This window comes from Ascidiella aspersa, chromosome 2 (genome assembly GCF_963924565.1).
Source record: "Ascidiella aspersa chromosome 2, kaAscAspe10.2, whole genome shotgun sequence".
Classification (NCBI taxonomy): domain Eukaryota; kingdom Metazoa; phylum Chordata; class Ascidiacea; order Phlebobranchia; family Ascidiidae; genus Ascidiella; species Ascidiella aspersa.
The window spans coordinates 31,014,511-31,039,273 of record NC_139448.1 but is presented as its reverse complement, the minus strand read 5'-3'; the positions used below and the strand labels follow the sequence as shown (position 1 = coordinate 31,039,273).

At 38.2% G+C, this 24,763-nt stretch overlaps 1 protein-coding gene across 1 annotated transcript in view; it reads right to left on the bottom strand.

Annotated features, from left to right (window-relative positions):
• Window positions 1–7,821: 7,821 nt before the first annotated feature.
• LOC146164883 (CCR4-NOT transcription complex subunit 1-like) overlaps window positions 7,822–24,763 on the bottom strand; it is a 41,100-nt gene continuing 24,158 nt past the window's right edge. Inside the window, exons 33-53 of the mRNA XM_083381789.1 lie at window positions 23,752–23,856; window positions 22,808–22,957; window positions 22,189–22,293; window positions 21,785–21,904; window positions 21,054–21,122; window positions 20,608–20,775; window positions 19,720–19,917; window positions 18,825–18,994; window positions 18,326–18,425; window positions 17,358–17,489; window positions 16,532–16,630; window positions 16,044–16,196; window positions 14,982–15,145; window positions 14,116–14,233; window positions 12,657–12,758; window positions 12,019–12,192; window positions 10,884–11,033; window positions 10,119–10,299; window positions 9,782–9,914; window positions 8,639–8,773; window positions 7,822–8,010 (exon numbers count right to left, since the gene is read on the bottom strand). Coding sequence (XP_083237915.1) covers window positions 7,884–8,010; window positions 8,639–8,773; window positions 9,782–9,914; window positions 10,119–10,299; window positions 10,884–11,033; window positions 12,019–12,192; window positions 12,657–12,758; window positions 14,116–14,233; window positions 14,982–15,145; window positions 16,044–16,196; window positions 16,532–16,630; window positions 17,358–17,489; window positions 18,326–18,425; window positions 18,825–18,994; window positions 19,720–19,917; window positions 20,608–20,775; window positions 21,054–21,122; window positions 21,785–21,904; window positions 22,189–22,293; window positions 22,808–22,957; window positions 23,752–23,856 — 2,853 coding nt within the window. The 3' untranslated portion in view covers window positions 7,822–7,883. The remainder of the gene's footprint in view (window positions 8,011–8,638; window positions 8,774–9,781; window positions 9,915–10,118; window positions 10,300–10,883; window positions 11,034–12,018; window positions 12,193–12,656; window positions 12,759–14,115; window positions 14,234–14,981; window positions 15,146–16,043; window positions 16,197–16,531; window positions 16,631–17,357; window positions 17,490–18,325; window positions 18,426–18,824; window positions 18,995–19,719; window positions 19,918–20,607; window positions 20,776–21,053; window positions 21,123–21,784; window positions 21,905–22,188; window positions 22,294–22,807; window positions 22,958–23,751; window positions 23,857–24,763) is intronic.

Sequence of the window (24,763 nt, the reverse complement as noted above, 5' to 3'; positions counted from 1 at the left end):
TAATAGGCTTAAAAAACGGAAGCACAGCAGCTAAGTAGGAGATGCATATGCTCACTGTGCAAAATATACAGTTCGGAGGTTGTTAGATCATTACATTTTTTTATTTTATTATCACCACTGCAGTAACTCAAGTCGGTGACTTGACTTAAATGCACTTAAGTCCGTGTTTTAAAAATTACATAACTTGAATTAAGTCTTTTGGGTAAAACGACTTGACTTGACTTAAGTTTTTGGATATATGACCTGGGTTGAAGTGGAGTTTTTCTTACGGATTTTTGTTTATAAAAAGGGTTATTTATCCTTATTTTTGCACATAAAACAATTCGATTGCTATATGTCCGTTTATGATCTTTTACTTGGGGTATTGCTCATAATCGAACTTGACTTGGACTCAAGTTATATTTTACGAATCACTCAACTGGGACTTAAGTCATTTCAAAAAGACTTTACAACACTGCACGACTGTTCAGAACCTCAAAAAACAGATTTGTTCCCTCAAATATATTTCTTTTTACATTAACTTCGTAACGTTCCAACAAATGCAGGCTAACTATACAAACTATACTATAATCAAGTCGTTCCACTTTCTTATTCCATTTTAACCTTTCGTAAATAATTCAGTTTTTGCTAACAAATCTTTTATAAAAAAGAGAATAGCCGATTGCACTTTATTCGTGTTACCCTGTTACATTTTTTGCAAAAAGAAACCTCACAACTTTTGATGAAAACAATAAGACTTTTCGTTTTATACAATTTTATACGCCAAAGCAACCTAAGCCCGCAAGACGTGAAAACTTTATAAAATTGGTTCCTAGCCACCAGTAAACACATACCCCTTTTACAAAATCCTTTAATATCTTAGCGAACCGAAAGTACAAAATGCAAGCGAGCCAATTCTAGATTGCAAAATATACTCATCAATTGTTTTCTGGTCAGTTCAGCGCAGAAGTAATCGCTCACGTTGCCAGATAGAATACATACACGGCATCACGTATTGCAAATAGTTGAACGACTGATTGTCGGATCCGTGACCCTGATTTAACATTGTGCTGGCCGCGAAAGATAACGTTTAATTCAATTGAGCGGACGCTGCTCCTGTTGCCACTTGCAAACTTAAGCCCCTATAAAAAAACGTATACCATTTACCTATACAGAACTGTCGCATACACACACGGTTTTTATATACACTGTTGCTACCAGGCATAGTAATATAAATATAAAAACAGCTCCTCTGGTAATCGTAATTCTTTACCAACGTTTACCAGAGGATCAGTTTTTGATTTACACACAGTTCATGAAACTTCATCACTAGATATCTATACACGAGCCTGATATCAAAACACGACACTTTTTAACATAATCGAACGAACGAGTTTTAACAAAAAATTGAGCCAAACTGTAACTTCGTGTTTGTTGCACCTCCAAGCTGTTACAAAATGCACAAAGACTACAAAATACCAGTATTCCATTTTTCCAACGAGGATGTAGCATTAGTGCTTTTTAAATCTCAAATATATAAACATGGTTTAATAAACATGTATATCTTCCAAATCATGCCATTTTTTTGAAATCAAAAATGGTCATTGGTTCAATTTTGAAAATCAAAATGGTCATTGGTTCTAGAAATGTTTTAGTTGCAACACACAATTTGGAATACCTGTACACTGTAGTACAGTGTACATAATAGTGTTGCAAATGGATCATATTATAACTCAAGATTTAAATAGGTAGCGGGTATAATTTTTAACGTGTTTTATGAGGCTTTAGGGTTTTTACATGTTGAATCTAAGAAAGCCTCATAATTTACAGTTAAGTCGGTTCAATAAAATCGTATTTTGGGAGTTCAGTACTTGGATTTATTATATAGATTAATCCATTTTTCCACATTTTAAACCCTGTTAACTAAAACAAAAGCGCTAAGCTTATATCCGAGGCAACCAAACGGAGCCAGCAACCATTCATTTTACCTCGTCTTAGCTGCCACAGCGCAGCAGTTTGCCTAGCTGCCTTCGACCTCAAATAACCCACGATCAGCGGCCATTTAAACGTCACTAGTGTCCATCTGGACGGACAAACGCGGCGAGGTCGCGAGTGGCTTCGATTACGATCAGCCTATACGTCATCAACGAAGCGCTGACGTTTTCGCAGAAAAGAGCACAGGTCATCGCGCTAATGACGGCGGTGGCTCGCTCGGACTTTTTGCCGAGAACTTTGCAGGTGCTGCGATGATATCATAAAAAAAACTTACGTTTGTACATTTATAAGTCATTTAAAATATAAGGTCCGATTCAGCTATTGTTGTTACAATCCTCGACAATCGTTTCAGTTTTAACACGGGCCATCAAGTTTAAACAATGACCCATACGCATGTATCCAAATTGATACTAACTATATTCTGTTCGAAGGTGTAAATAAAATGTTTCATTGCCCAACACGCCTAACGCACCTCAATCAGTTATAACTATCTAGGGATGCCCGATATTAACATTTTAATGCGATTCCGATACTCGATATTTCAGACGCAAAATATTGCGATCCGATCCAAATAATGACGTCGTCACTCTGCCCAAACAAGCAATTTTGAACCGTCAAATATATATGTATTACGCCAAAATTTGCTTAAGCCTAGTTATCCTGATTTATTAACCTACTATATGTTTTGACAAATTTACCTTTAAAGTAAAAACAAATCAAACCGTTGGGTTGCTATTTTGCTATATTAACTTGGTATCGCACCTTAGTATCGGGTAAGTACCGTTACCTCCACTTGGTACCGGTTTTTGCCCCGATCCGACATGATCGGACATCTTTCACTATTCAAAAAAACACCTTTAGATTTGCCCTTCTACAATGTCTTCTGTCAAAAATTGTCAAACCTTTGTGGCATTTTAAAATAAGTTAAGGATGAAATGGTCACGTTTGACGTTTGTTTTCCATGTGTAAAAAATGTGGTTTTCACCCGATTACAATAGGACAAGCAAAGCACACAGTCAAAACATACCGATCAGTTCTCATATAAACTCAACCTATACTCTTGCAAAGCCCTCGATAAAAGAAAAAGCACATTTCCAAAGTTCACTCTCAACTCTCAACAAAACGAGTTCATAATGCTACACTATACCAGCATCATTTCGTTGCTTACCGTTCCCCGGCCGCGAAGCACTGCTCTACACCAACAACCCGTCTCTAATCCTCAAATGTTTTGGGCTCAGGTGGAACGGGATATCCTAATTGGCGCGTTGGGCGAGCGCCGAGCGCCGAGCGGGGCTCCGGGCCGGGTGTGTCTTTCTGACCTGACGGCGACAAAATGTTGATCAAACTTCCGTTTCGCTTCGTCGCGCGTGAGAACACATAGCATATCGGGAGATTTGGAGCCCATGAGTAGATTATTGGTAAGCAGAAGAACGGTAACCAACAGGTCGATCGCCACAATTCACCTTGTCGAATATGTGTTACGTCATTACAGTAGCTGTCGCTTACAAGCGGATTACTAAAATGACCACCAACTGTTGTCTGGACAAGCCTAATAAAGCGTTCTTTGACGTAACAAGTTTAACTTCATCGCTGGCTTGGAATGCAATTAACGCTCAAAATGTTTAATAAGTGTTCTTGTGACTTTTTTACCGAAACAGTCGCTCGCGATATTTCAGTCGATCGCAATCAAACGTAAGTTGGCTACATCTGACGTATAGGATAAAACAAAACATTTATATAGGCAATTATCTCTTTCTGTTTGAAATCCTAACCCCACGTTGTTATAAGAAGGAAGCTGGGTCAGACAAACCGGTCCGAATATAAAACATAGTCACAACAAAAAGCGCTCAATTGGTTCAGACTCAACGCATGTATACTTTATTTTTATTAATGTTAATTTTTAAACTTTGAAACGAAGTTTTTACTTTCTACCGCATCACAATTCTTTCGTCTACTTCATCTATATTTAATCTCAGAAAAGGTAAACAAACTATTATAAAAGTAAACTATTGAACCAACGCTGGCTGACAGACCCACATAATACAATATTTTCTTGAAGGGAGTGTTCATTAGTCAATCATACACGCGGTTATGATTTGTCTTGAACTTAGGTGATATTAGATTAAAGATTTCAATCAAGTTAAACCCAAGGGACCTGGCTGCGGCGTCGCGGAGTATTTACGTTTTCGAAAACAACGCGTCAGGCGACGCGAAATATAGGTCAACAGCAACATACCTAAGTGTAAAGAGAAAACTTAAGCATAAGGCACCGTAAGCCAATGTTCTAAGGCACATTGTGTGGGCCAACTTAAACTACCTTGTCCTGCACAAATGGCGAAATACTTTGTTTAAAGTGATTTCGAAGTTTTACCGATAAATTTAATCGCAGTCAATTAGTTGGCAGATACGGTGCTGCGTAGTTCCCGAACAGAGCCGTACGTTGCTTTAGGATTTATGGGTACACATAACAACGCATGTGATCAATCCAAGCTAGTTCTGCTCGGACGAACGCGAGCACACTAGGATTTGGATACCTATGTCACTGCCAGTCACGGCAGCTAACTCACCTGGTTATACTCAGTGATCGCTTATCAAAATTGAGGCCATTTCGCACTAACTATATTTCTTATTAGGGCGGTTGGTTCGTGAGGGTTCTTTATGGTTTGCTGCTAGCAAACAGTCAATGTTTGGTCACAGCCAGGTGATGCTTAAACGTCGCTTTATAAGCGATAAGCTTGTTGTTTTCGCATATGGATCACAGGAGAACTGAGCGTCCTTTTGTCACGGGCAACGCATACATACAAGGAAATATCGGTTTCTTACTAAAATTTGATTTACACTGGGTTGCCAACACATAACGGTTTCGTGTTTATCAAGGGAATAAAATAACACTGGATCTAATGGAAGTGGGGGACGCAAAATAAACCGAACATATACAAATTGATTAAGGCTGCTTATTAATTTTTATACAAGAAGTTGGACACTGCATTGTCGAAGCCTCATACTGCACCCCCAAGAAATTTATCTACTTTAAATGAAATGAAATATCTTCAGATGTCTTTGAAAGTTTTGTTTTCAGAGAAAAGTATTGCTTTTTTGACAACACGCAGGCATTGGTGAGTGCATTTTTACCTATATCCAATCTACTGCACGATTTAAAAATAAACCCCAAAACATATTCTGTTTTAAAATCCGCAACCCATAAATAGCTTTGTTTACTATCAGTGGCTGGTGAGCTTCAACAGTGGTTAGTGGGAATTAAAGAGCGAAAAAAACTGCGATGGTTGGGAGTTCCCCCTATTTAATAGGCGCCACAACGACCACGAAATAGCAATAATATTGGATTAGGCCGACGCTCTGCCTTCTGGCAGGGTCACATAGGGACGGATTTAACCGTTGTGTGAGCGACATTACGTTCGAAGTTGGCACTTTTCTATTTATGGCAGCACTAACGTTCATGTAACGTTGTAAATATACGGCTTTAACGCAACCTTGCCAATTACTGGTAGCACAGCAGTCCCTTTTTATGAGGTTCGCATGCGAAGTGAACTTCATTTCAGTTAACCCGCCAGAAAATTTTAAAATGGAATACTTTTCTATTTACGGCGGCGCAAACGTTCATGTAACGTTGTAAAATATACGGACTTAACGCAACCTTGTCAATTACTGGTAGTACCACAGCTCAGTTTTTATGTTGTTCGCATGCGATTGGAGGACTTCATTTCAGTTAAACCGCCCGAAAATTTTAAAATGAAATACTATGTGCTAGACCAGTGCTTCTTGTTCACACCTACCATCTATCTCCAGATTTTATACACCCTTGTCTTATGATATGATAAAACTATCTTGAATAATATATATATATATATATATATATATATATACACTAAAACAAGTTGAACACCCGGAATATCTGCCCTGCTCGCTAGCTATCATCCATTTCTGACGGTTCACCCTTATTCACTCCTTTTAGTTGGTTCACCCTAGGCATTCACCTTATTAGGAAAGAATGTGCTAGACATATCAAAAATGACATTAGGTCTACATTACCCGGATACTCGGATAGTTGTCGCAATCGTGCAATATTTCTTACTCTGTTGAGTCTGATATCTGTCGAAATTTCACATCCCTAATAAATGACACACAGCAAGCACATACTGTGATTGCTCACCTTTTTACGAGTGCATTCGTACTGCTTGTTAGGTAAGATAAACTCGACTGTTAAAATGGCAGAATTCTCTTTAACAGTTCGCAGAATTGTTTTCCCTGATGTTAGCAAAATTACACAAAGGCGACGTTGCATGAAAACCGAAGTGAGCTTCGCGCGATGTTTAAAGCAAAAATGAATATAGTTCGGGCGACTAGGAGCAGTTTGCCGCCAATTTTAATCATAATAATCAACTGAACGAAGAATGGGTGGAATATTTCATAATTATGTTATTGTGATACCGATAGCCAAGATTTTAAGCAGAAAGTACGGTCGTCCGATACAGAATCATAAACCGTCACTACAAAGGTATAACAAGCAAAATTGATAACCTCACAACCATATGGCTGACTTTCCTATATTTCAGTTTAGCACCAATAGTATTGGACTAGTTTTCGTAACACAATTTAGCATCAGTCCTCCGATCCGTTTGGTTTTTGTCAGCCATTCGATCTGTATTCGCGCAGTCCTGTTTATTACCATCGTAATATTTCCGAACACGACATTGCCTTAAGCGTAGACGTTATAGTTTAAGCTTTAGGTATCGCATTAAACCTTATTATACTTTCTCGCCAATTTTATGATCCTTAAAGACGTAATATACCCCTAACATAAATGTAGATGATCCAATAACTTCCTGGCGCTAAATATGAGTCAATAAATTGCAAAGGACTGTCTCTTTTTCTTTAAAATCCTGGACATACTTCAACTTGAAACGAAATTGACCCCTCCGGCGCACATAATAACACTGGAATTTTTTGTGTTAAATTTTGGCACTAAAGTTTCGGGGAGATGGTTTATGCTTGAACTAAGGTGCTTTCCTCGACTAAAGTGCTTTGCCAAGTGCACGTACAGTGACAAGTGCACGTGACATTAACGTGTTATGTTTATTAGCGGTTAATTCACTGACGTACATGGAAAGTCTGTTTTCGTGTTAGTGAACCTGGAGAGAAACAACACCGTTTCAGAATCAACATATCGATGTTTCGGAGAAGGTGAAATCCAACATTTTACATTGAGAATTCCAACGTAAATCAATCACATTACAGTAAGGGTGTGAGTATGTTACTATCGAATTGCCGGACTGAGCCTTGGTGAAAATAAATAACTACCTTTAGTATGTTCGCTTTTCTCGACCGATTAATCTTTAGATTGTTAATCTAGCTCTATTTTCACATGATCTAGAGGTAATATTTATGTTTTTGTTTGCCAATCGTGTTTTGCAGAATACCGATTTGTCGAGGTTTGAATGCGCTGTCAATGTTACAATGCAACAGATAACGTATCGTGTCGGGCTGAAACTAACGGTTGTAAGGGTTCGTAATAGTTTCGGCTTGTCACGTCTCTTTAAAGTAGAACGGCGACAGCTGGCATCACATCACTACAATATTTCCTCCTTTCCTATTTGTATTTACAAGGTTGGTCGTCTACACAAAAAAAGAACACCGACAAGAAAAGCAGAAAGCAATGGCGAAACGCCAGCTACGCGACACATAGGGTGACGGGAGGACAGGGTATATACATCAAGCAAAAAAAACATGCCGCGTAACAGCGACAGCAGCCAGAACAAGCACACAAAGAAAAAAAAAAGAATAATAATTAAGAGTAACGGTTTTGCGGGAATGGGACCCGACGGAATCGACGGGTAGCGTACGACGACGGTTTTGGCAGCGGGCCTGGTTTGAGCGGCGGTGTCCAGCTACTAGGAGGTCTGGACCACAGTGGCTTGGCTGGTGGCACTCGACGTGGCGGTGCTCTCTACTGCGCCCTGCTGGCTGTTGTTGTTGAACTGCTTGCCCATGCAGCTTCGGGCCACCGAGTCGAAGAGCCTGCAAGAGGCCAAAGCAATTATATTGGCGTTTGGCTTGTAATTGCGGCAAATAGATGCAAGTAGGACAGTTTGCATTGGATGACACTCGAGTGTCTTGAAACCTGACCGTTGTTTGATTTTTGATGCTATACATTTTTCCGCGAGGTTTAACAGTTGTAGGTTATCGCAACTGGTGTTAGGCAATTAACCGACTTGTGGGCCAACCACCACAACACATATTGAACTAGTTTTTTACGTTGGTCACTTGCGAATTGTAAAATATACGCTGTTTTAAAGGCGGCCGTTTAAAGCTATTGTGCAAATTACGTCCGTGTGACAAATACATTAAATACCGATATTTTGAGGATAAATTTTCAGTAACAATTTAGTCGAAAAATGGTGTATGAGCATTAGTGTATATTAAAAACCATAAAGTTCAATGGGTACATCGTAGACATTGGTAAATAAATAAAAAATATTTTGATGAAATATTTTAATAAATGGTGTCGTAACCTATTAGTTGGCGAGTTACTCTATGATAAACGTTTCTTGAGCGAGATGTAGCAAAAAGAGATACTTGCCAATTTATATAGACCGGTTCAAAATTACCTAGCTATAAATATCAAGAACTCCTGTTCAAAACTTACTTTGAGATCTCCGGCGCGCACTGGACGAACTCGTGGTTCCAGAACTTGAAGTTGGGGTTCTTGATGAGCTCGATGAAGGTGATGAGAAGGCCCCAGGGGTGGGGTCGGTTCACGATCAGTCGCTCCAACAACACCCTGAAAATCACAATTAGGTTTTTCGAGCTGTAACTCTGACAAAATTTCGAGGGCGCAATTTTAAAAACAGCTTGAAGGCTTTGGCAAAATATCATTAAATCAGACGAATTTTGAGAACGTTAAATGAAATAGGTAAAGCGTCAAAAGCAGGTCAAAAAATAGGTAAATCGTCAAAAAGTATAATGTAATTAAAGGAGCCGGACCTTTGGACGTTTTATAAGTAACCATAACAGCACACTGACAAATCACAATTATGTATTTGATGCTGTTACTCGGACAAAAGTAACTTTATTGCGAGAGCGCAAATATTAAAAACAACTTGGAACGCTTTCGCATTGAAGATATATCTCGCAGACAATAAAATAAAATATTCTTGCTTCAAAACAAATGAATCTTAAAGACGTTTAATAAAACAAAAAACGTATAATGTAATAGTTGAACTCGTTTTTTTTATAGCTGTGCTGGTGAAGCGAGTATAGAATAAAATATCTCGAGGTGTTATCGTATTTATTCGATATAGGGTGGCATCGGGGATGAAGCGATACCAATATTTTTTGCATTTAATTCTTGGTTTTGCGAGCAACGTTTTTACTGTTTAAAAAGGAATTTATTAGTAAATAGTTATTAAGCAATCGAGAGTATTTTTTTAAAGACTTTTGCCGTTTAAGCATATTTGGCTTAAAAACCTAAAAACATTGCATTTGCACGTTCTGATATTCAGGAATTTCAGCAATAATTTGCGACCAAAGCAACGTTTCTATCTTGAAAAGGGAATAGGAATTTATCGAAAATACTAAATAACAATTGAGAGTAACTTGGCTTTTGGTCTTTTGGCTAAAAAAACCCTGAAAAAATCGAATTCAAACGTTTTGATTTCGTCACAGCAATTATGCCATAAAAATCGAATCGGCCGTACTTGCTCATAATAATTGTAGTACAACACGAACCAACGGACTTGCCATAAAGTAAAGTTTGGCATATTAGTATCGACTTCCGCGCCTCTATTACCTTGTGATTTGCTCCTGAATCGATTCCTGGTTGGTTTCGGCGAACAGGTAGAGCAGCGTGCAGCTGAAGTAGTGCGTGTGGCTGTTCGGGTAGCGCAGCTGGTTGGCGATAGCGTTCAGGAACAAGTAGCGACCTGGAAAACAAAGTGCGCTGTGGTTTATTTTCATGTAATTGGGTGACGCGCGATACGCATTTCTTGCCGGTCTGTCCGACTCAGCTGTGGTTCGAGCAAAAAAAGGTGCCTACGCCGAAAAGATCCCGCGCATAAGAATATTGAGTGAAACAAAGCGATATTTGCTGCACACAATGACGTCACAAAACAACAGCGACGACCTACCTTCGGTGTCGAGATCGACGGCTAGGTTCTGGAAGATGTCCATGTGTGAGGAGTGGGTGATGGTTGCCATCGAAGGGGTGCCGCCCTTGCTGTGGATGAAGGTGATGGCCTGGGTACCGACGTACATCACTACTGAGTTAACCAGCGGCACGTTGTACTTCACACCAGAATCGTTGCTGATCTGCGCGCCGAAAAAAAAAGCGTAATGCTACAGAGATCCCAGTTAGAAGGGACAGAACAAAGTAACACACGAGTGTACTGGAAAGTTATGTACTGAAAAATGAAAATCTTTGAAAAAAAATTTTGAAAAAAGAAAAGTTTTTTTTCTAAAAAAGGAAGGCACGAAACAGCCAAGAGTTATAAAAATAACAAAAAAGTGGTCATCCAAATGGAGCATGGTCGCCAACGAAAGCGACCACACAATTCAGAACCTTGTATCATTCATCGACTAATCGCACTAACTGCATTCATAGTGGTCAGCTATGGCAGAAACTAAACAACGATACCCATCATGCTTACATGGGTAGCTCCACTCAATGACCATAAGGTCCTTTTGCTGTCCTTGTTTTATTTTTGTGCTCTTTGCTTTCTATGTTTACAAGGTGCACAAAATAAACTGAATCTTGAACTTTCGAGTCTTACCTGAAAGCTTTATATCTCTTTGTGGTTAATATACGACTTAAACATTTTGATTGATCATATTCCTTACAGCAATGGTTCACAATTGTCGCCTTTTAAACTAAATAACGATATCATCGTTCTTACCTGCAGGTTTGACCTGAGATCGGACAAGAACGTGACAGGCGCTCTGGTCTTGAGATAGCTATCCAGATCCTTCTGGAAACCTCCAGGCATCACAGACACGAAGTTTGTGAGGATGCGAGGGGCCACGTTAATCTCCTGCAACTTGTCAACCTGGAAGTAGCAAAAGTAATATATATTTGTTAATACTGAGTGTAGTATTTTAAAATGTTTATGTCCACGCTCCCCCCAAAAAAATCCTGGATCAGTCCCTTTGTCGTAGTTATTTTACGTAGACCACCGAAGGCTCCTGTAAGAGTATTCTGGGCCGCGAGAAAAAAGTTTAGCGACCACTGGTGCAAAGCAAATCTGACAGGTGTAAAGCAATCAGAGAAGAAAGTCACTGATTTTAAAATATTAAATTTAATTATGATAAAAAACATTGTGGAAATTTTTCGCAATCCGTGAACGTAAGATTAAACAAAGCAACGTAGAAGCATTGTCTCTAAAAAAAATTACAGGACTATAAATAGAGATCAAGTGAAGAATATATATTGAGGTGAGCGGAAGGTCGGGAAAATCGACATCATCTTGATAGAGACGTTTCCATACGTAATTGTATCAGCATCAGTTAGTGTGACATTGAGGTAACACTTTTTGATAATTTTAGGGACAATATAAGAACTGAGAGTCAATTCAACAAATAATTTTGGATGTAACCAAGTTATGAAAAAAGTATTAAATCGCTACAGCAATCACTTATATTAGTAAGGAAATGAGCGGAATTTTTTTTTTATCATTTTTGTACAGAAAACCGTTTTTTTTAAACTTCGCATAGTTTTGAGTGAAGGCCTACTGCTATTCTAAACACTGCTCTAAATCGACTGATTTCACAAATTTTAATAGTTTAACTGTTATTTTTTTTATACTAATGTGTTGAGTTGAGCTTGGCTTCCTTTACAGAAGACATAAAATAAGACAACAACTGGTAAAATAGCAATGTTAATGAGAAAAATATCAACTAAAAGCATTTGGATGTGCGAAAAAAAATGATGTTATAATTAAAAAAAAATACCGATGAATACTTTCACGAATAAACACGGTATATCTTAGGTAACTTCGGTTAAGTGCAATAAAAATGGTTCGATTTTCCTCTTACCTTTAAGTTAGGCGTGAAGGGGTCGGGCAGTCGCATGTTGCGTGGGAATGCGCTCAGGATCAGGTTCCGCAGCTGGATGCAGTTTCCGGGTATGACGTCACAGAATCCGTAGTGGTAGTCGCACAGGAACTCGGGGAAGTCGTGCAGGAGGACCAGGAGAAGCCGGAGGGTTCCCTGGAGAGGAGGATTAAAGATGTAAATGCAGATAATACGGAATGATAATGTTAACGATTTACATTCAGGCGTTGGTTTAGTTAGTTTGCGTATATCGTAATAGTTTATAGCAGGGGTTCCAAAGCTTTTTTACGCCGTTGTTTAGTGGTGGAAAGAGCCAGCCGCATGTCATATTGAATATCCAAGACAGTGCGCTGCTTTGTCTTCAGAAGTAACATTGTTGAAAACCCACATGCAAATAAACGATAAAACCTGACCTCGTTTTGATAAGTGACTTATGCCTCTTTCAAAGTTTAAAATATTGAACAGAACGATGTTCAGCAATAGCGTTCTAATGAATGAAAAAAATGTTAACTGACGATTAGATAGGTAACCAAAGGATAAAGCATCCTAATCTGCCGTATAAAAAATCAATTTATTGAATCGAGTGTTTCACAGTATTACAAGCTACTGTCACAACTCACCCGGTACAGGATGGTGATCGACTTGGTGAGTTCGACGTTCCTCAGGAACGGAGCGAGGAACTTGAACAAATCGATCAAGAGCTGGGCGTACATCGGCCAACCCTGGAGAAATACATTCGCGAAGTTAAGAAATTATACATTAGCTGGGTTGTAGTAAGACGTAGTAAGCATCAAAGCCCATGCGGAAGTAGGTATCATTTTGACCGTACTCTTGATTCAATTTCAACATCAGATTTGAAAATACTACTTATACATTAAGTGTTCCAGTAATACTGGAAGCGCATAACGTTATTACATGGTATATTGATGGATTTTTGCGCAAAATATTAAGCGCAAAATACATTTTTTTATTTCATGTACAATTGTACATAAACCTAGGATATATTGAAAGGACTGTTATCTATAACTCTCGGAGTTCAAATTACAGACTAAGCATTCGAGTCATTCTTAGTGGATCTGGATCATATCATACTTTCTACAGAATAAAATATATATTTGGAACACTATATACAGATCTTTTCATAAGTTTAATGGTGAAAATAGCGGCCCAAATAGACGTTAAAAGCGACATGCTTTATTGTTCAAACGTTTCGGCAAATGCTCATGCCATCATCAGTGATATGAAGGCCACTTTAAAATATATATTGACTTAATCTTTCGTAAATAAATAAAGACATCATAGCATGATAGACTGCATAAAAAGTAAAAGCGTCAAAGTATGAAAGCCATACCAATTAGGTGTTCAAACTAAATATTTGATCTGTCCAAATCGTTTTGTTATAAAGCACATAACGCTTACGACCGAATAATACATTTTATTGACACTTCGCACACAAACCTTGGTCCTAATAAATTAAAAGAGGCTGGTAATGACGTATAAAATAGCAGCGGAGTCCCATACATACGCACATCTTAACTTATCGTGAGTTCAAAGTAAATATTAAATATTAGGTTTTCAAATATTATTGAACAAAGCACATAACCCTTCATACCTAACATTATTGACGTTTCGCACAAGAACCTAGGCATTCAATCATGATAAGCCAGCATTGACGTATAAAGTTTATTATCAAAGTATAGATCATGGGTGGGAAATTATTTTTGACAGGAGAAAACATAAAATGTCTCGAAAGACTAAAAAAACAGGATATGAAATACATGTAATTTAAAGTATGTTTACTTTTAAAAGAAAGTTGTAAATATTCTTGTTTTGACAAGCTCGTAACAGTAGGAATAGGTGAAGTTGCCTTACAAGGGTAATTGAGTTAATCAAATATGCTAAATCAAGTCAAGAAAAACCTGAAAGCTTATTTTTCTTAAAAAATTGCCTAATCCCTAAACAATCCTTTGCGTTTGCCACTGAATAAAAAAAGTATTAACTCTTGGAACGTAAACCTAAGAACTAAAATTAACGTTAAGGTGTGAAACAGTCAAAGAATACTTGCGAAGGTGCGTATACCTTTTGTTGTGGCGTGTGAAGGAGCATCCTCGATATGAAGGCTCGGTAGGAAACCACTTCGAGCCAAGCGAATACGAAACCTGGAGCTTTGCTCGGTCGCAGGATGTGATACGTGTTGCTGATGGGAAAAATACAAAGGACTTTGTCGTTTTGGTACGAGATTTGTTTTGATTTCGCATCAATCTCGGCTGTTGGTATAAAAATATCAACCTTTTCCCGGTAATGCTGCCTTGACCTCATTATTTTATTTCAGTTGCTCTTTTTCAACGTCTGGACTCAAGTGTATATATTTAGTAAAGCTCAAGTGTATATATTTAGTAAAAACGACTAGACTTCACTTTTTGAGTAAATGACCTTGTTATTACGTTTGAAAAAATAGCTTTACAATATTTACAATTCACAAGATACAGAAATGCAAAACGATATGCTTTCTCTGGTCCAGTTTTAATTTTAAAAATAAAAAAACGTGGCAATTTGAAGTGATATATTGAAATCATCAACATGGCTTGGTATTCCAAAGGCCAAGTTGGATTACCGTGATAAATTATCCACTTTAAAACTTGGCACTATTTAGGGAAAATGGGAAAGATGTGCAATAAAAATGGAAAAAGTTATGCCCTATGCAATAGGTTTTTTGTTTAAATTAAACTTTACTTTATACCAAAAGTTGTAAAATCGCACTGGCCTATCAAATCCCTTTCTCAACAGTTAACACCTAATTATTTGAACTGTAAAAAATAGGCATAAATATCATACAATTTTCTTTTAAAAAAAAAGCCCATAGCCTTCATAACAAGTTTATGCGAGTATTTCCTTGCAATTAAACGCAACTATCCCTTTCCCAGAAAGACGAAAGGTCAACTCACGTAAAGGCGGTCAGTGTTTGGAAGTTAATGGACTCTAGCACATGTTCGGGAGCGTTGAGCTCGTAGAAGAGGATGACGAAGATGCGGTGGTAGGGCATCTGGTGGAAGTCCGTCTGGCGCGTCTCGTGATCCTGGAGGAGCACTCCGACCACGATACCCAACACCTGGGGGCGCAAGAGCGATCAAAAGTTGCAAGTAGAAGATCAGGAAAAAAAGCAATGGATAATAATATATTTTTACGTTTAACAGCAGAATACCCTTAGCAAAGCTAGCAATTCAGGTCGGACACTGTTTAAATATCTTAATACATATTAAATATACACATTTAAAATTCCATTTAAATAAGATATACTAACGATGCCTTTGCTGGCGAAATATGTATTAAATATGTATTTTAAAATTCTATTTAAATAAGAGTTACTAACTATGCCTTTGCTGGCGAAATTATATGTATCTTTTAAGATCTTTTAATAGTATCTGACTTAAAATGTTAGCTTTGCTAGAGTATTCTGGTGTTACTGATCAGGAATTAAGGTCGACATTTATCTTGCAAGGGTCAAGGTGATATTCATTATCACACATTCAGTGCAACAACATATATTTAGGTATTTAATGAGCAAACTTAGTGCTTACTGTAAAATTGATCTCTTGTTAAATCACGACAAAATTTTAAACTGCATTGGAAGGTCAAACATTCATACACACGCTTGCACAATATCTTAAGGCACGTTGACAAACCATTATGGCACACATACGTTTAGTACGCCAGGGCTTTAAGGTTACTTAAGGGTTCCTAATTGGGTTCTTTCGAAAATTTATGAAAAATAAGAACATAAAAATTATAAAATTAGGTTTCACTTAAAGCATGTCGAGAAAAACCATGGCGCCGTTACCTGTTTGTACGTACAGATTCAGTGAAATAACAGGCATATAATATCAAACCTAGCCTTTATTAAACGGACAACTTAGATTGGTAGATGACAATAATACAGAAAACAAACTGTCCCTCGCATGTTCAAAGGGCTCCATCAACAGCTAGCTATAGTAGACGCATGCTTTTACCTTGTTGAGCAGATTGATCTTGGTGACGGAGTTAACGGCATCTCCCGAATGCTTGACGAGCAGCGTGATGAGGCGAACGAATGCGTCGAGTGTATGGAAGCACTTGGCTCGTACCAGGGTAGGATTCAGCAGAGAAGGACTCACGTTCGATTCCTGGCGGTTGAAAAATAGGTGTTTTTTGTATTACAGAGGTTATTCCACTTTTTTTTTATTTTGCGGCCCAAGTTTACACACATAGCGAAATTTCCTGGCTGCAACTTACGTTAAGATAGTGGACAATTTCTCGATAAATCATATGCATTGCTTCTAACAATAACTGAATAATCCCTTTTTCTTCGCTGTATTTTAGATGTTATTAAATATCTCTGCCAACAGACTGATTTGAAAAAGTGAACTGTCGTGCTAACTGCGTAGCGAAATAAAATACATTTAACGTTATAAGTGTATTTAACGTTACATGAAAAAGCTGTGTTTTGCATTCCACTGACCTGCAGTAACCTGTAGGTGAGGTCAACGCACATCTCTGTGCAAAGACGGAAGAACCTTGTAATGAGGTCGTCTGTGCGAAGGATTCCTTGCTGGTGCATCTAAACACACGAAACATTGTTAAGTCAATTTAAAAATTGTCACGCATGAAAACACTACTAAATTGCCAAATTTCTTCGATGAACGAGCTTCAAACAAATTGGTGGCAAATCGACTACTTCGTGTTTATTTTAGCATGATTTTGATCTTTTACAACTGTTTGGCAGTATTAAAAAATATGTCTGCAATATTCTCTATTTACATGGTTTAAAACTTTTCTATCGAAAAAAAAAAAAATTCTTACGAAGCACTTCTGTTAATATGGTGCATACCTTAAAACTATAGAAATCGTACATATAAGCAACGTTGGACTAAAATATTATTAAAGTGTATAACAACCGATTTTCCTTGTGCAATCAATTGTTTACAGGTAAAAATATAATTTAATAAATACTAAATCTGTTAAACTAGTTTTTTGCTGTTAACAAACGTTTAAATGCACATAATTTTTTGATGAACAAGCTGTAGACAAATTGGTGTGAAATCAACTATTTCTTAACAAAAAAAATATATATATTTAAAAAATATTCCGAAAAGTTAACTATCCTTATGGAGTACTTCTTTTAATATGGTTCGTAACTTGGAAAATTAAAAGAAAGGGGTTGATAATTTAAAAAATATTAAATCTGCCAAACTAAAGACTGCATGGGTAAGTTTTTCGCAGTCGGTAAGGCAACGGCGAACCAATACCCAGCATCTGTTTCGCAAAAATATTATTTCGTCAGTTACCTGCTGTACGAAGGCGGAAAATCCCCGGGTGGAGTCCCTACCGGAGCTGGGGCTGTGGTAAATGTTGACCCACTCTCGCAGCAAGTACTCGGTCTTTTCGTGCAAGCCGGGAGGGTCATCGTATTCGCGAGCCTACGTCAACATAAGCTTGCTGGAAACTATATCGGACACTGTTATCTTCGGGGTATATTAAATGGGGGCAAAAAAATTAACTAAGGTGAAACGCGCTAATAGAAGGCATTTAATTGTTTATCAATTAATTTTCTTTATGTTTATAATGGCGTTTAATAAGAGAGTGAAATGCCTGTGTTTGGGGTTGTTACACGTCGTTTGATCAACTCTATACTTGCAAAATACAATTTCATCTTTCGAAAAATAAAATATTTTTATTTAAAAGTATTGCTTGAAAAATTATTCTGTCACGATAAAACATAATTTCGCAATTGACAGGATATATTATGTTATAACATTTATGCTTAAATAACAGTTGATTATCACGCAAGGACTCAACTATTAATCTACGACAAGAATTTACGCTGTAATTACAAAAAAAAAACTTTGACTGACAAATACAAACAGTAAACAGTTAATTTAAATCCTAGATATAATGAAAAAAACGTCATGCGATTAAAAGTATAACCTGAATTAAATAATAAGCGTTAGCGTTGACAAATACCGGAAGGCGCTATTGGTTAAATAAATCACACTTTGCTACGATTTAAAAAAAAAACGAAAAGTTTTTTTAAATCTGGATGCAGAAAAGACGTAAGATTTATACGATGCAAAAAAGTGAAATGTCTTCATGCATGGTTTACGACCGCAATAAGGGTTAGAAGCGAGTTAGCGTCACACCGGCTCATGCTGGCGCGGTGCTGCCCCCTGGTGGAGACCAACGAGGTTAATACAACACAGGCCCGACCGCTGGGCGGCGCCAGAACAAGGGTTCCGCGTCTAAGCACCTGCGATACCTGGGAAATTCCCGAATGCATCATGTGAGTGGGACCGCCGGGCGCCTTGTCCAACATCGTGTCGTAGCTGGAGCGAACCATCTCCATTAGTTGGCCCAGGCTGTAAAGGAAATGGAGTATTTTAGCTTTTTTTAGTGTTTTTATAAAGGTCACATTTTCCTGATGAAGTGTTAATAAGAACTTAAATAAGTTCTAGTTAAAAATAAATCAATGGCTGGTCCAGGCTGCGAGAAGAGGAATTCGGGTTAGTTGTTAGTTGTTTTTCGTGAAAACTGAAGAAAGTAGTTGGCGAAATGGTCGCGTGGCCTGTTTTGTCATGCGTGTGGTCGCAAATGGAGTTGGAGTTTTGTCTTGTAAGAGAAAAATTAATAAATGGGTAGTAAATATTAACTGGGCGGTGTTTTTTACATTCTGCATTAAAACTATCGGAGTACGTTTCCTAAATGGTGTCCTTTGTAAAGTCAGAAAGAGGGAAACACCAGCAGCAGACTTAACCCACCCCTCATATCCTGCGCCTCTCGATATGCCGCTGATCTTGTTGAGCGTCTCGATCGTGTTAAAGATGTCGGACTCGTTCACAGGCGATCCTTGCTTCTCATCGACGAGGAAGAGACGCACAAGCCTCATGGCGAACATCACGGCGATGTAGTTCAGTCCGCCCTCCATCGCCTATAGAGGAAAGAAGTTGTTGTTGTCAATGGAAATTTATTTTTGTTTTTTTATTGTTATCTTGGTGTACGATTTGACAAGTTACCATCTAAATCGTGAAAACTTTCTGAACAAGATTAACAGTCGTCCGCGCTGGGTTTGCTAATGCATTTCGTTTTATTTGTATTATACGAAAATATATTTTTGTATTTATATTTATTGTTTATTCCATATTTTTCGTGATATTTTAGTTCTTGAAAATTGGAAATTTCTAGCTTGACTGCAATACGCTGATTTAAAATAAAGACTTTTTATACCGTTATGATTGGTTTATAATCTTGATGAAAATCGGAAACATGTGTTAGAAAAGTTTTTATACTGCAGATTCCAGCTATGGGGTATATCTTTTACATACTTTATCACTATAATAAATGCAGTTGTAAAGATTCCCCCAAATCTTTGTCAAGATACCACAAAATTATTTTCATATAGACAAAACATGAAATAAACTCAAATTTCAGGGCTCAACAAAAAACTAACAAGCACCTGATTTTGCAAGAACATGCAAAAGCATCTTTTATAAAAACAATGGGTCAAAACAAATTTCCCTTGCTGCCCCTTAAAGCGAGTTTAGCACGGAAACAAAACATGGACATTTATTTTTCGTTATAGTTCAGGAACTCATTTGTTGGGTTCAAAAGTTTCACTCACAAACTGTAAAAAAACGCAATGCACAGTGCAGATACCTGCGCCAGATGCTGGTCGTACTGCTGCAAGTTGACGAGCTGCGAACGAATAAGAATCTCGACTGCTTCGACATTGTACTTGTACTCGTCACGGTGGCTGGTCAGGCATTGGGTCACCTGCTTGTTGGTCCACTGTGGTCCGTAGGCGCGCTGGTCTTGTAGCGCCTTTAGCACCAGGATGTGGCACGCTCGGTACGCCTGTGGGTGTAAAGAGAAAAAGGTTGCCGCTAGCTGTTTTTAAGTATTTTTTTCAGTAAGAATAGGTACTGTTTTTTAGTAAAAATGGTTTAAACTTTTAAAAAAGTTTAGTAAAAATGTGGCAATGCGCCTGCGGATGTCCATGAGCATTGAGCTATGTTCCGGTGGTATTGGTTTACCTGTTGTTCGCTCGTTTACTTTTTAAAATACTATTATTTAATTTTTACCAGTACTTGTTTTAACTTTTTAGCAATAGACGTATTAGTTCGACTCGCTCTGTACTCTTGTCGGGGTATTGCCAGGAAATAGTCAAGTGTTATTAGACGTGAAAGTTTATATTTTAAACCATTCTAGTAATTGCGACAAGATTTTTCATAAAATTCTAAAATTTGGAGTGTGGTTTATACTTTTAAGTTGTCTACTAATACGGAATGTAAACAAGGAAAGCAATTTCTGTACGCCTTCTAACTAACGGCTTCCTGATCTTATAAACTCTTGTTAACACAAAAAAACAGTAGATAGCGACGCGCATGGACAACAAACATTGCCTGCGTTGCTGACGGACAACGATAATGTCGTTAAGCCCCAGTCAACTTTTTTTAATTATTTGACTTAAATTTTATCGTCATTATATTCTTGGTATTTCGTAAGTCTTAATTTAACACCAATAAAAAGGTGTAATTAGTCTACCTCTTGGTCGTTAGTGGGCAGCGCTGGCGTGTCCAGCAGTCCTTCGACCGCCTTCTGCAGCAGTGCTAGTGCTGTGACGATCTCCCGGGAGTTGCGAGCCAGCAGAAGAGCTTCGTGGAGGTTCTGCAGCTGCTGGAAGGGAGGGCTCGTGGTCGAGAAGCCGACGCCCTGGTTGAGAATAGAGAAATGGTCGGGTTATTTGGGCACTTTAAAAATCCAGAGCTAAAACTAAGCGGTGTGATATTGTAAACTGGATAAAAGTCTTTTTGGCAGCCCTGAACAGATTAACTCCATAAAAGTAGTATGTCGCATCTACTCTTAAGCATATAGCCAGTAAGCGGTATTTTCAAACTGGATTTTTTATTATAAATTTCTTGTTGTTCTATAGCACCAAATGTCAACTTCATTGCAAGTCGACAATTCGCATCTTTAAGTTATTCAGTCACCTGCAACTGTTGCTCCATGTCTGCAATACATCTGTCGTACACCTGCGTGATCTCGTCCACTCCCCAAGTCTACAAAGAAAGAAAATTTTATTTTCCTGAATGTAAAGGTTTTACAGATCACTTGTAAAACAGAAAACGCGAATGCATCACAACTCTTTTGGAGAGCCGATGTAACAATTTTAAATTCGTACGGTCTTGTTCGACTGATTTGCTGATCAAAGCGAAACGTGAAGAAATTATAACCACAGTTCACCGAAAAGAAATAGACTCGCCACATTGGTCGTTGTGTGATGCAGGCAAGACAGGCTAGCAAAAAAAAAACACTAGCCTACGGTGAGGTTCGAACTCACGACCTCAGGTCATACCGGGATCGTCGCTCCACCAATTGAGCTGCACAGGCTCAGAGAGGAGCGAGTCGGAAAACAACTATAGACCTATGCTTGGTGGTCGTGAGTTCGAACCTCACGGCAGGTTATAGTTGTTTTTCTAGCCTGTCTTGTTTGCATCATTGATCGACAGATTCGGCGAGTCTGCAATGGCTTTCAGTGTACTATTGATATGTAAGCCGTAATCGTTGGTCAAAATGCAGCTTCAGAAGGGCTAGGCCACAGTTGTTAACACACATACGTGTGTGCATCTTTCATTGTAAAAAAATAACCAATGAGGCTAATTATGCTCAATTTGTCCTTACCTTTCCATCGTTAATGTTTAATAAAAAACAGTTTTCTTACCGGCATGGGTTTGGTGAGAAATCCGGAAGGTTGCGACGAGTCGTTGCTTGGCATGAAACCGGGGATGCACCGCGCAAACTCCTCGTACACTGCCGTCTGCTGCGGGGTGACTCCCCCAACCTGATACAACGGCAAGGCAATTTTTGTAGCACGGCTTACATTTTCATTTTTAGAGGCGTTTTAAAAAGTATTTTTATGTAGTATAGGTAAAAGGTCCAGTTACTGGTTAGTCGCCAGTCATATAGGCCTTTTGAAAGAAAGATATATTATATATAATATATATATATATCTATATGTAACATAATAGGCTTTCTTGCTGTTTTTTTATAAAAACATATTATAAAAAATGCTTTTTAATTTGTTTTCCACACGCGAATATAGCACGTATGATTGATGGTTGTTACCTTGAGCCTGATTTGTTCGGGCATGCGTTCGGCCTGATAAGTTAGCACCAGTGAGTCGCAATATCTTCTTCCTTCTTGTCGAGCCCGCTTACGAAGCTCGAACTCCTGCAAAAGTGGTAAGGGGAAGGTTTAACGATCAGCCTGAAAGCATTAGGCTCTAAAGGTTAGTTAAGTTTCAGCTGTGCACAAGTTCGCAACCTCAACAAAAAGAATTTTTTTGTTACTTGGGTTAAATGTCAATACTCAATCGCGACTGTAAAACAAAGTTAGTATATATAACAACATGACCAAAACACCTACAACATTCGAGCAAGCCAATCAGGTGTTCATCAACGATCTACTGTTGAAAGTAACGTTGGATATCTTTAAGAATGACCACGAGACATGTTTGTTTTTTAGGCGTATATTGTAAGTGCGGGCGATTTGATAAAACAAAACAGTCGTTCACAAAACAAAGTTTAAATTTAAGAAAAGCCTTGGTAATTCAAACAACGGACTTTAGGTAGAAATTTATGAAATAATATAGACAGATCTGGTGGGAAATTTGTTACAATTAAAAAAGGATAAATACGCCGTTTAAACTCCGCTGAAATCGGATATGTGAAGCGTCCACACATACCGAAGCGAGTCTCTTGTCCATCTCGGCAATAGCCCTCTCCACTGCAGTCTTCTGCACGAAGCAGCAAGCAAGCTCAACATTATCGGCCGCGATCACACTGGCCGCTTGTTCTATCATCTCCTTCTGTTGCATCGTCAGCTGAGGCATTGTCTGCAGAAGACAAATCGAAATGCAATGAAAAATTATGCCTTCTAAGCGGGGTAACTGGCTAGGGATGTCTGATAATTTTGGATTGGAGTCGTTACCCGATGCAGTAGTATCGCTATTCGTCCTATACTAGGGTGGTATTGGACGATTGGTGCACATCCAAATCCAAATTGATATGGGAATTTAAGCTATACTTTGTGTTCTACCGCATTGATTTCTAACTTAAAACTAAATTTATCAAAATACAGTAGGTTAACACCTGGACGTAACTAGACTTAATACCGCTAAAGCAACTTTTAGAAAATAAATTACCCGTAAACCTTTAATTACCCGTAATTTCATCTAACATGGTTGTTTAGGCGTAATAATGACGTCGTTTGGATACTTTTTGTCCAAAATATCGGATATGGGTATCGAAATAAAAAGTCAATTGTTAATTATTATCGGTCATAGCTAGTACTGGTCAACTTAACGTTTCGACCGTGAGGTACTAAACAGTTATAGAGGACTGAAAACAGGTTTTCAACTTGAACATTGGAAAGAAAAGCACTAATTAAGACTCTTTATTTTGCCAGTTAAAGCATTTCTAACTCAAAGAGAATTTAACTTGAGACTTGTATATGACGTATATACTTACTATATTATCTTTGCCACATCGTCTGCAGGGGTTCGCATGATATTATTGCAAAAAATGACAAAAAATACGACGCTGTCTGTGCTCTGCACCCAAGCAATCGCATTTCCGACGTTCGCATCGATCGTAGATTACAAAAATAAGTTAAAGGAAACCCTCTTACCCTGGTCAACTGCTGCACGAAGTTCTGCTTCAAGTGGCTGCTAATTCCCTGCAGGATTTGGTCGCGTCCTGTGATCAGCGCCATCCCGGCTGTCAAGTTGCGCACCTGGAAACAACACACAACTAGTTGGGGAATTTGCTTTGACACAGAGATGAAAGACTTACGCCGGACCTGGTCTAGTATCCTATACCACAACGAACATTATTTGGGTTAGGGTGCTGGTTAGCATTTGGGTTGAGGGTGGGTTAAGCAATATTATTAAAAGTGTCACTTGACCCACCCTCACCCAAACACTTACCGACACCCTAACCCATGCTTTTATTAATTATTGTTCCAACTCTGTGGTAGGATTCTAGACCAGCGCCCAGAAGCCTTCCTCAATGCCGTTGGTCACCTCATTTAACGCAATTCAGGAATTACATTGGAGAAATTGTGTGGGTTAAACACAATCTCAAGACATTTCTATTTCGGTTGATTTTACGGCGAAACGCCATGTTATGTGTGTCTGTTGGTAAATAACAGTCCTAATGAAAGTAAACGAATCAAACAAGTACGAAAACTATTAAAGCTTATATATCAGTATAGCTAGAAATCGTAAAACTTTAAGATCGCTATTCACTTTTTTTTTCGAAGACGACGCATAAACACTGTTTATAAAACCATTTTGTAATAAAATACACTTACTCCCTACAGTAAAATTCCTTTAGGAAACGCCAGAGTTCAAAATCAAACCACAATAGTGGAAGACGCTTTATTTGACGCAATGGCGGCTAACAGTAAATCGTAACTATGGCACGAGAATAAAATCACGGTTTAAAAGTTAATTTCCTGGCATTTATGCAACAATATTCCGTTTTTTTCTGATTTTAAGCTAAAGTTATTAAAACGCCGATTTTGAGTTAAGTTGCACTCCTGGTACAAAGTGGCAGCCGCTCTATTAGACGTAATAACGGCTAAATAAAAGTCGTAAATAAAGCAAGATGTGTTTTATTGGTTTTACACAAGAATTACA